The sequence below is a fragment of the Furipterus horrens genome, unplaced genomic scaffold, assembly GCF_987537825.1.
Source record: "Furipterus horrens unplaced genomic scaffold, mFurHor1.1.pri manual_scaffold_4, whole genome shotgun sequence".
Taxonomy (NCBI): Eukaryota; Metazoa; Chordata; class Mammalia; order Chiroptera; family Furipteridae; genus Furipterus; species Furipterus horrens.
In genome coordinates, this window is record NW_028327174.1 from 50,049,251 (window position 1) to 50,061,250 (window position 12,000).

Sequence of the window (12,000 nt, forward strand, 5' to 3'; positions counted from 1 at the left end):
GAAGCGGCGTGATTTGGCCAAGGTCACAGAGCAGAACCAGGATTGGAGCCCAAGATACTAAAATGAAGGCATCTTTCACCCCAACTCCATCCCAGCATCGAGGCGGGAGGAAGGCAGACGATTCTCGGCTGCGGCCTTGCTGTCCTGCTGGGCCGCCCATCATTCCCTCTCCCCTTTTGCTCCTGGTTCGCCGTTTCGCCGTAGCTGGCGGAATACAGCCGACTTGGGGTTCCTGCTGGATCGAGAGGCTCCCCAGGTGTCAGGTTCAGGTCTAGATGTAGTACCCCTGACTGGCACGCCTGGAACAGGGCAGTGAGGCAAACTTTGGCGTGTGTGTGTTGTGGGGGTGTGTGTGTGTGTGTGTGCGCGGAGGGGTGGAGGGAGTCTCTCTCCGGAGCCTGTCTTCGGGTGTTTCTGCCGTAGAGGAATTGGAAGTGGAGCCATCCGAGGCAGTGTTTAAGGACACGGAGGCGTCACCCTCTCATTTGTGGGAGTGGAAAGGGGCGATCGAGAGCCTATTTTTGCCTTTATAGGGGGCTGCTGCTTTGCCCGGGAAACTGGCCTAGGTGATTCAGGGTACCTGCCGGGCCCTTATGTAAGCAGCAGTGCCACCTGGCGGCCGCGGTGTCACGGTGCAGTTGTGCTCGGCCTGGAGTTGGGCACTTCTCCCGCCCCTTGGAGATAGGAGGCTGGGTACGCCCAGAAAACCTTAAACTGACTATCCAAGAGGGCGGGAGAGAGGAGCCCGAGGCTGACAGGTGATCCCGAGGGGGCTAGGGAGGGCCTTAGGGAGGGGCCTGGCCACAGCGATCTGACTTCCTTGACACAGCAAACACAAAAAGGCAAAGTCCACTTGGATGAAAGTGGGAGCGGAGTGAGAAGGGGCCATTTTGACTGTGGTCCTAGGAAATGACTGGTCTGACGAGCCTGGGAGCCGGGGTACCCAGGTACGGCTGATCACCCTGGGACTAGCAGGGACTGGCTGGTGGTCATCGGGCCACTTTGGCATCTGGTTTGATAGCCTGGGGATTTATGGCTGCGTTGGAGAGACTTTCCAAGTCTGCCCTGACAGGAGATGGTTGACTTGTGGACTGCCAGGGTCTAGGTCAAAATGTAGTTTTCCAGAGCTGTTTAAGTGGAGCGAATTCAGGACCTTCTGCAAGTTTGACCTGTGGGAAGATTGCATGGCCTGGAGAGCTGAGAAGGCTGGATGGAGAAGGGCTAAAACCTTGGCCAAATGTCTGAGGACAGCCACAGTCGGAATTGGGGGGTAGGAACGGGCAGGAACTTTAGGAGGGCATTCAGTTTACCCCTTGAGTGATTCCCTGGGTCAGTGGTCTGAGGGGGAGTCGAAATTTTAAGCTTCTGACTTTTTTGTTCCTGTGCTGAGTTCTTAGTTATTCAAGTGAATGCATTTAAAACATTCCTGTCCCCTCAATTTGGAGTTGCTGTAGTTGTAAAAATCAGACATGTGGTGTTAGTCTAAAGGTTATGGGAGAAGCAGAATTTCAGGGACACTCAGGAAGATCTGGACTCTATTATTGGAAGGAGACAAGGTTACTGTGTTGTGACCTGGACATAGTCTTATGGCTGCTTTCTTCCATTTCCTAGGGTCTAAGGATAACTCTGGGGCCATCATAGCCATGATTCCCACAGAGGACGCCAGATTTCTGCACTCTGAGCAATGTCAGGTGTCACTAGACTTGTTCTGAGATCCTTTCCCTAAAGGATGGCCAAGGGGCTCCTGGTGACCTATGTCCTCTGGGCTATCGGGGGCCCTGCTGGGCTCCACCACCTGTACCTGGGCAGGGACAGCCATGCACTGCTCTGGATGCTTACCCTGGGGGGTGGTGGGATGGGCTGGCTCTGGGAGTTCTGGAAGCTCCCAAGCTTTGTAGCTCAGGCCAACAGAGCCCAGGGACAGAGGCAGAGTTCAGGAGGGGGGACACCTCCTCTGAGTCCCATTCGCTTTGCTGCCCAGATGATAGTGGGCATCTATTTTGGCCTTGTGGCTCTCATTAGCCTTTCCTTCATGGCCAGCTTCTATATTGTGGGCCTCCCACTGGCAGTTGGCTTAGGAGTCTTGCTGGTGGCTGCTGTTGGCAACCAGACCTCCGACTTTAAGAACACTCTAGGGGTGGCATTTCTGACTTCCCCTATCTTCTATGGCCGCCCCATAGCTATCCTGCCCATCAGCTTGGCGGCCAGCATCACAGCCCAGAAACATCGTCGCTACAAAGCTTCAGTTGGGTCAGAGACACTCAGTGTGCGGCTCTACCGCCTGGGCTTAGCTTACCTTGCTTTCACGGGCCCACTAGCATACAGTGCCTTCTGCAATACAGCTGCCACCCTCAGCTACGTGGCAGAGACCCTTGGCTCCTTCTTGAGCTGGTTCAGCTTCTTCCCCCTCCTTGGCCGCCTCATGGAGTCTGTCCTCCTTCTGCCTTACCATGTCTGGAGCCTGCTGGTGGGGAATCTTGGCTTCAGCAGCGGTTACTTCCAGGAGTGGGAGAAGCTCTATGAGTTTGTTCACAGTTTTCAGGATGAGAAGCGTCAGCTGGCTTACCAGGTAAGGCTTTCTTCCTTCTCATTCCTGTCTGGAAGTTAGACTAAGCCTTATTGGAGCTGACGCCCTTATGTGGAAGTCCTGTTTTCATGTCTGCTGGGTCAGACCCCAGAAGGGTGCCCTGACTTCTTTGGGTTTCACTGAGTAATGGGTGAAGACGCAGAGGCTCTAATAGTGGGGAAAATATGTGTATTTTATTTACTTTTTATTGAGGTATAACACATATAAAGTATACTAATTTCATGTATAGACCTATGTAACCACTACTCAGATCAAGATATAGAATATTTCCATTCCTAAGAAGAGTCCCTTGTGCCCCTTCCCGGCCTATACTCCTTTTCTCAGAGGTAACTTCTTTTCTGACTTCTGTTACCACAGATTAGTTCTGTCCATTCTTGAACTTCATCTAAGTAGAATCATTCAGTATGTACTCTTTTGTGTCTGCTTTCATTCAACATCGTGTCTGTGAGATTTATTCATACTGTTGTATGCAATTTACAGTTGCTTATTTTCATTGTTTTATAGTATCTCATTGTATGACTATACCAGAATTTATTTATTCTATTGTTAATGAACATTTGAGTTCTGATATGGGACTATTCTGAATAGAGCTGCTATGAACATTCCTGTACATGTTTTTGGTGGACATTCATGTTTATTTCTCTTGCAAGGAGGAGATCTTGTCAGGGATGTGAAGTTCCAGATTGGAAAATAGGCAGCTGTAATCAATGGCAAATTCTGATTCTTGCCATGAGATCCAGAGCTTGTCCATGTTTCAAATGGCTAGAATTCTAATGTGAGGCTCTAGGCCTTTTCTATGGTCAAATAGGACCCAGTCCCAGAGGTATCCCAGCTTGATTTAACAAGGGAGCAGAGAAAGGCCCAGGTGCCCTGACGACTTATGGGATTCTAATTTGTCAGTTTCTGTTTCCCTGAGGTTTTGGGTCTCTTAGAGGGGGCAACAAATGAAGAAATACATCAGAGATACAGGGAGCTAGTGAAGACCTGGCATCCTGACCACAACCGGCATCAGACAGAAGAGGCTCAGAGGCACTTCCTGGAGATCCAGGCTGCATATGAAGTCCTGAGTCAGCCCAGGAAGCCCAGGGGATTCTAGAGGTGAGTAGAAAACTTCCCTCTGAGGATGGACTCTTCCTGGCAGAGATGGGCAACTTCTCCCAGCCCAGCTTTGCCCACAGAGGGCACCCAACATCATTAAAGAACCTTCTTGTAAGGAGATGAGAAAACTTTAAAGGGGTGAGAAAGCTATTGTGGTGGAAGAATGTATTTATGTATTGAATTTCTGAGTTCTTGGTTATTGTATTCCTGGCTATTTTTTTCTTAAAACCATAAAGTGAGATGAAAGACATTATAAAACCAATAAAATATCTTTTAGAGAATATACCACTTTATCCCACCCCTGGTTCATTGATGAGTGAAGGGGGGAAGCTTATTTAACATCTCTTTTATAATGTGCAAAGCACTGGATTAGGAGATTGAAGAAAAAATATGAAGGTTCTAATATTTTACAAGTTACTCTGTGGCAAAAGGGATTTGATCTATTCTGTGGATTACTAAGAGGTAAGGCTGATGTTCAACTTCAACATTTCAGAAAAATATTTTAATTCCATTTATAGGAGAACTTTCTAGGAGCTTCACTTTTCCGAAGAAGGAATGAGATGCTGTGGAGTAGGGGGGAGTCAGTCCCACATCACAGTCTCTTCTGCTTGGAGGAGTGTTGTGGCAAGCCCTGAAGCTTTACATGGGTGGTTGGACTGGTTGACTTCTCAGGGCTTCTCCAAACTTAGGATCTGATTCTGAAGCTGCGACACCTTGCTTCCTGGGAGCTTACACAGATACACAGATATCAAAATCCACTTTGTTCAGTTTTTGAACTATGTGTCATAAGAGTGCATTGGGATATTGGAGATGGGACAGATGCTATTGCTTTATGGGGAGTCATAGAAAAATTCATGATTTTATATCTTATATGCCTTTATAAGGGTTTGGGGGAAACCCTAGGGAATCAGCAGCTTGAGTATCTCAAGAAAACCTTACTTAATTCCCACTTACTAGCCAGGTGTGGAAGAAACAGTCCAGGATGCAGAGGAAGACTGGAGACCGGGCACAGGATATTAAAATTATATACCTTAACTCCAGCTTTCTTGCTTTTCTTTTTATGTGTGTATATCTCTCGTACTATTTTGGCTAGTATTCTCTACAAGTTAAAAAAAAATGTTTCAATCAATTGAGAGGAGTGAAATTTGTATACTATTTTTCTTTGCATTCACATATAAAAAAACTATTTTTTCCCACTGAATTTATATACCATGATTTCAAGACCAAAATAACTTCGACACCCTTTTAAAGTTGCCAGAAATGATATACATTTCCTTTGAAAAACAGAATTTGTCAAATTATCACAGGCATTTTAATGAGACATTTTCATAGGCTATAAATTAGTAACTTATTAACATGATATATAGTACTACATCTGCAGAGTGTAAATATATTAAAAATAGTTTATAAGGTAAAAGAGGCAAAAGAGTGATTAGGGGCTTTACTTGATTTGGAAAATTATTTTACTGTTCTCAAATTCTGTTTTTGTTACAAAAATATGGGTGTATATACATTTTAAAGTAAAGTGCTATCTTATTTTATTTTTAAAAATATTTTATTTATTTATTTTTACAGAGAAAGGAAGGGAGGGAAAAAGAGAGGGAGAGAAACATCAATCGGTTGCCTCTCATATGCCCCCAACCAGGAACCAGCCCAAAATCCAGGCATGTGCCCTGACCTGGAATTGAACCAGCAATCTTTCAGTTTGAGGGGTGACATTCAACCAACTGAGCCATACCAACCAGGGCAAAAAATATGGGTATATTTTAATTTATTCAAATAGGAACTATTGAAGAGCAATTTCTATTTTTTCAACATGAAAAAGGCTACAATATCTTTAAATATGTATACTGGTCCTTTTTGGGTTTTTTGAGGCTAGATTCCAATAAGTACCACTGTAGGGTCAAACAGAATGCATATTTTAAATTTTGATTGATACGTCAGGAAAACATTGTAACAATTTACACTTTCACTAGCAGTGTAAGAAAGTGACTTTTGCTTTGTAACTGGCATGGCCTGTTAATCACTATTTTACATTTTTGTCAAGATTGATGGGTGAGCAATAGTTTTTGCTTACCTTAATTTGCCTTTTTCTGATTCCTGGGGAAGTTTAGCGTCTTCTCTTTCTTTTGTTTTATTTTATTTTATTTATTTTTTTCCATCACCATTTATCCCCCCCATAGCCTCTTCCACCTCCACCCAACCCCCTCCCTCATCATTTTTTTGTCACTCATTATTTTTTCAAGTATTAAAAAAAATAGCAACACCACATAAATTCTTTATAGTAAAATATAAGGAAAAACACTTTCAAAATCATTTTGCAAAGTCAGTATTACTCTGATAGCAAAGCCACATAAGTAAAACTAGAGACTTATATCTTTTTTTTTTTTTTTTTTTTTGTCAAATGTTTATTGGGCACTTGGATTTAATCTTCCATGGACTGCCTGATCTTATCATCTGTCTTAAAAAATTGTCTTTATATTTGTCTTTATAAAATTTGTTTTGTTGCTATCCTTGCTTGGTAGAAAATGTAACACTTTGTCTTATGTATTGTACATATTTACCCCCATCTGTGACTTGTCTTTTGATTGAACATGGGTTTTAGAGTCGGAGGATTAGGATTTGAATCTGGTTCTGTGATTTTCTAGCAATATAGTCTTGGGTTTCTTCAACTTTAGTTTCCTTTAAAGTTGAGATAATATTATGTACTTTCATTCTTTTCTTTAAAAATTTTTTAATTGTATTTTTTCCATTACCATTTAGTCCCCTTATACACCCCTTCCCCCAGCAATCACCACACTGTTGTCCATGTCCATGAGTCCTTTTTCCTTTTTGCTCAATCTTTCCACCCCTCACTTCCCCCGCCCCAGCTGTCATCCTGCTCTCCATCTATGAGTCAGTGCCCATTTTCCTTATTAGTTCAGTTTGTTCATTAGATTCCACATATGACTGAAATCATATTAGGTACTTCTAAAGGTTTGCTGTTGGAAAAAGAACATATGTGGTGTGAGCAAATACTATAACCAGTAGCTCCCTTTCCCCTTTTCAACCTGTGTAAAGAAATAGGGCTCAACTGTCTAATGGGTTAATTGGTATAGAATGGAGGTTCTACCTGAAAAGCCAAATTTTCTGAGAGAGTATTTTGTATTTTTTACAAAATTTCCTTTTGGCTTCCTGTAAATCACTGTATGATTGCATACAAATATTGATTATAAAGAAGTGAATAAGTGCTGGATTGTGTTGTGGTGGTAGGATTACAAGTGGTCCCTCTCCCCTCTCTCTCTCGTTTTATAATTAAGAAAATTCCAGGCTTTCTTAGCTGTTTATGGGGAAGCAGGGAAGTAGTTTTCGTGTGGCCATTCTTGGACTATAGTTTTAAAGTGGGGCAGAGCTTGTCTGAGCTAACTGTGGTGGCAGAAGGCCTCAGAATGAGACAACTCTGAGGGTAAGGTGAATTTCATGGGAAGGAGATGGGGAGCTGCTTGTAAGGTACCCCTTTTCTTAACATTTAAAAAAAATTTTGATTTTAGAGAAAGGAAGGGAAGAGAGAGAGAGAGAGAGAGATCAATTTGTTGTTCCACTTATTCATGCATTCACCTGATTAGGGATCAAACCTGCAACCTTGGTGTATCAGGACCATGCTCTAACCAACTGAGTTACCCCATTAGGGCAAAATACGCTTTTTACCTGCAGGTTCTCCTTGCACAACTCCCTTGTTATTTGTTTGGCAGATTCATTTCAATTAGGGAGGCTGTCCCCTGATATCAGTAGTCTCAGCCCTTCTATTCAGAAAAGCAGAGCTATTTATATTTTTGAGGTGCCACCCAACTTTTACCCCATTGGTCCCTTTAGTGTGGATTGGTATTAAGTGTTGATAGTTTTTTGTTTTGTTTTGTTTTGTTTTGCGGGACGTGCGGGCAGGAGTGGGTATGGGCTGGGGCACTAGGTGAGAAGTGAGAAAGAGGTTGAATGTTTATTACCTCTTAGTAGAAAAAACTGTGTGATTAACCCATATTTGGATTCCTTCTTGTCCTGTCTGTGAGCAAGTACTGAAACAGAGTCCTTGCTAGGAGTAGATGACCCACCCATCCCCAGAAGTCATCTGTTGATATATCTAACAGCCAGTGGTATAGTCCAGCCTTTTTAAAATAAAGGATAGCAGAAACCTTTTATTAAACTATTTCTAGATTCTAGGCAACTTGTTAAGCACAATACACACAGTGATGGCAATCAAGCAATTCCATCAACTCCTCAGAGAAAGTTATTCCTATTTCTACTATATATATTAATACACAGTCATAGGGAGATTAAGTAATTTACCCAATGACTTGTAAGTAGCTAAACTGGTGTTTAAACTCTGATCGTTGTGACATAAATTTATGCTATTAGTCATGACATTTTATTTCTATTGGTATTTTTTAAATTTGAGGTATAATTATAGTACATTATGTTAATTTCAGGTATACAGCATGATTCAATATTTGTATATATTGTGAAACAATCTTCACAATAAGTCCAGTTAGTATCTATCACCATACATGCTTAAAAGTTGTTTTGTGATGAGAACTTCTAAGATTTACTCTCATAGCAATTTTAAAATATGCAATACAGTATAATTAAATATAGTCACCATGATGTACATTACATCCCTAGGGCTTTCTAATTTTATAACTGGAAGTTTGCACCCTTCACCCGTTTCGCCCACTCCCCCACCTCCTGAGTCTGGCAACCACCCATCTGTTCTCTGTATCTATGAACTTGTTTATTTTTGTTTTTAGATTCCATATATGAGATCATATGGTATTTCTATTTCTGTCTGACTTATTTCACTTAGCATAATGCCCTAAAGGTCCAGTCCGTCCATGTTGTTGCAAACAGCCTTTTTATTTTTTTTTAAATAAAGAAATGATATAAAATCATATAAATTTAGAACTTCTGGAAGGAAATTCTACTTTGATGCCAATCCTGGGACATAATCACTGATTTTCTCATACTGTGCTTCCCAAAGGATCTGACACAATGAAAATCAGCTGAAAGAAGAAATTCACTAAAATAATTAAAAATATATATATTGTCTTTTTAAAGTTTTATTTCTTGATTTTAGATAAAGAAAGGAAGGTGGGGGGAGAGAGAGCAAGTGAAAGAGAAACATTGATTTGTTGTTCCACTTATTGATGCATTCATTGGCTATTTTAGTATGTACCCTGACCAGGGATCAAACCTGCAACCTTAGTGTATCAGGACAATGTTCTAACCAACTGGGCTACCTGACCAAGGCTAAAATAAATTAAAAACAAATAAACAAACAAACAAAAATCTAAGACTAACGAGTAAGAAATCTTCCTTAGTCTCTACCTGAATTGATTTAATGAAATCCAGTGAATTTGTATTCTCCCACTACCACAAATAAAAAATTTGCCCTGACTGGTGTGCCTTAGTGGATTGAGCGCCAGCCTATGAGCCAAAGGGTCACTGGTTCTATTCCCAGTCAGGGCACATGCCTGAGTTGCGGGCCAGGACCCCAGTTGGGGGCAGGTGAAAGGCAACTACACACTGATGTTTCTCTCCCTCTGTCTTTCCCTCTCGTCCCCTCTCTGTAAGAGTAAATAAATAAAGTCTTTAAAAAATTTATAGAACCTCTTTTTAAAACATTCTAACAATATTTTATTTATTTTTTGAAAGAGGGGGAGGGAGGGAGAAAGAGAGAGAGAGAAAAATCAATTGGCTGCCTCTCACACACCCCCACAACTGGGGACCTGGCTCACAACCCATGTACGTGCCCTGACTGGGAATTGAACTGGCTTTTTGTTTGTAGGCCAGCACTCAATCCACTGAGCCATACCAGCCAGGGATATAGACCCTTCAGAAAGGGTTGGAAGGGAAATGAGAAGGCCTCTACCCCAAGTACCTATCTAGTGCAGAATCTTGAGAGTAGCTTGCTTTAGAGATGGCCATTTTGGCTTTTATTGAACAGGAAATTTCCTACCTTTTCCACTTTTTGAATATCCGTAATAGTTAAGAAGTTCTTCTATTGGAATGAAATTAGCTTCTATAATTTCTTTCTAGGTTAGTCATCTTTTCAGAGAAGGAAAACTCTGACTCCAAAAAACCTCCGCTGCCTTGCGGCATACCTCTTCAGGGGAAAGGCTAAGGGAGTAAACCCCGACAGAAAATCCGGAGCCGGAGTCCCTAAGGCGGTTTGACGTTGTAGTCAACACCGGCAACTCCTGCGGCGCACCTGAAGCCAAGCTGTATTGACTCCGTCTTTCCCTTGGACCCTTCAGCTGCGAAGAGAGGGTGGGTCTGCTGCATGGGCAACAGCAGACCCTCCATATCACCCTGCCCAGGCTCTGTAGCTTCAGCTTCACTGGAGAGGACACTCCAGCGTCATCGCAAGATGTCGATTCAACACGAGAGGAGACAGATACCATGTCACTCCCGAGTCGAACTGCACAGCCATTCTCGGCAGTGCAGATAGACTCTTAAGAAGCTACACCATCGTCTCTCGAGACGGACGGCTGCCGACGACGACGAGTCATCTTTTGCTACAAAAAGTAAAAACCAACTAAAAGCCCTCTCTTGGTGAGAACTGGCCCTTCATCTCATATCCCTCTAAATCTTCTCTTTTCCAGATTAAACATCACCCTGTTTAAGGAAGCCCTGCAATTTGTTAGAAAGACCACAGATGGAGAAGTGAGGAGATGGGGTTCTACTTCTGCCTCTTGATGACCAGTTGGCTGACTTTGGATGAGTCACTTCATCATGCAGGTCCTCGGTTTTTTCCTTCCAGCGTGAGGAAGTGGGACTTAGATGACTTCTAAGATTTCTTTCAACACTGGATTCTGGGTTCTTTTTAGCCCAGGCTTGCGTTAAATGGTTTGGTTTGTGGTCTTCTGTGTGCCCTCTTGTGGTCACTATCTTGGGAAGAAGAGAAAATATTTAATGGCTTGAAGAACAATGGAATGGTCACCATCCTCCCTCAATAAAAAATACACCACCATCAAACTGTCTGTTTTCATTTATTCATGATCTCTATGTCCTCACCCATACATTTACATAATTAACTTTACATGATTGCATCATATCCAAGATATAATTTTATACTGTTCTTTTTTTTCCTCATGGAGTCATGAGCATTTATATATATTTCTATGAAGACTTCATATATAAATTTTATTGAGATGTAATTCACATACCATAAAATTCACCCTTTTAAAATATACAATTTAGTGAATTTTAGTATATTCATAATGTTGTGCAAACATCAACATTAATTCCAGAACGTTTCTGCCTCCCCACAAAGAAGCCCCATTGCCATTAGCAATCAGTTTCCATTCTCTTCTCCCCCTAGCTCCTGGCAATTACTAATATACTTTCTGTCTCTATAGATTTGCCTCTTCTGAACATTTTATATAAATGGAATCATACAATGTCTTCTTTTGTGTCTGGTTTTTTCTCTTATAATGCTTTGAAGATTCACCCATGTTGTAGCATGCATTAGGACATTTTTTCAAATACTATGTCATATTTTAATGCTGTATAATATTCCCTTTTTGGGAGACATTTAGGGTATTAATACATATTTTTGTTATAAGGAATGCTGCATCTATATTTTCATGCATCTAATTCATCTTTTCTCTTGAATTATTTCAGAATAAATTCCCATGGGTGGGATTACTGGGTCAAAAGGTATGAACATTTTTATGGCTCTTGTCAATATTGCTCTTAAATTGTGGCGCTCAGAACTAAATGCAATTCTCAGATGTGTTCAGACAGAACAGGGTACTGTGGGGTTATTAAGTTCTCAAGGTCTGGACAATATATCATTCTTTAAATCAAGCAGCCTAAGAATTTATTAGCTTTTTGTTGCTGTTGCTCATTGAGCTTGTAGCCAATAGGCCCTTAGATCTTTTCCTAGGCACTGTGTCTTAAAGCTACGTTTGCATTTGTTCTATGACTCGGGGTCTTCTGAGGACTCTGGTTTGAATTTAGTATTTCTTTGTTTTCTTGTGTAACAGAGGTTGATCCTAACAAGCTAGCAGGTGTGGGTTTATTGCAGTCTTAGCTGAGAACTGCAGATGGCGCCTTAAGGCTGTCACAAGGGTAAAATATGTGCCTTCACTTTTTTTTTTAGAATCCATAGCAGGTTCATTACTAGGGTTCTGTCCTCCCCTTTGTGGGGAAGGAGAAAGCAACTGGGAAGTTGTATTTGAGTGTTTTTCAGGGAAAGCTCCAACTGAAACATGTTTTCTAGTTGCCATTTGATCTCTTAGGGGACTCTGGGGCAGTGTATTTCATGTTAGATTTTTTAAAAC

General features: G+C 41.7%; 1 protein-coding gene across 1 annotated transcript; it reads left to right on the forward strand.

Moving 5' to 3' along the window:
- Nucleotides 1-953: 953 nt before the first annotated feature.
- DNAJC22 (DnaJ heat shock protein family (Hsp40) member C22) lies at nucleotides 954-10,690 on the forward strand. Its single transcript, XM_090275543.1, has 3 exons — nucleotides 954-2,569; nucleotides 3,504-3,685; nucleotides 10,318-10,690. Exons 1-2 carry the CDS (start codon nucleotides 1,730-1,732, stop codon nucleotides 3,681-3,683), a joined length of 1,020 nt encoding a protein of 339 aa, XP_090131669.1. The 5' UTR covers nucleotides 954-1,729; the 3' UTR covers nucleotides 3,684-3,685; nucleotides 10,318-10,690.
- Nucleotides 10,691-12,000: the final 1,310 nt, after the last annotated feature.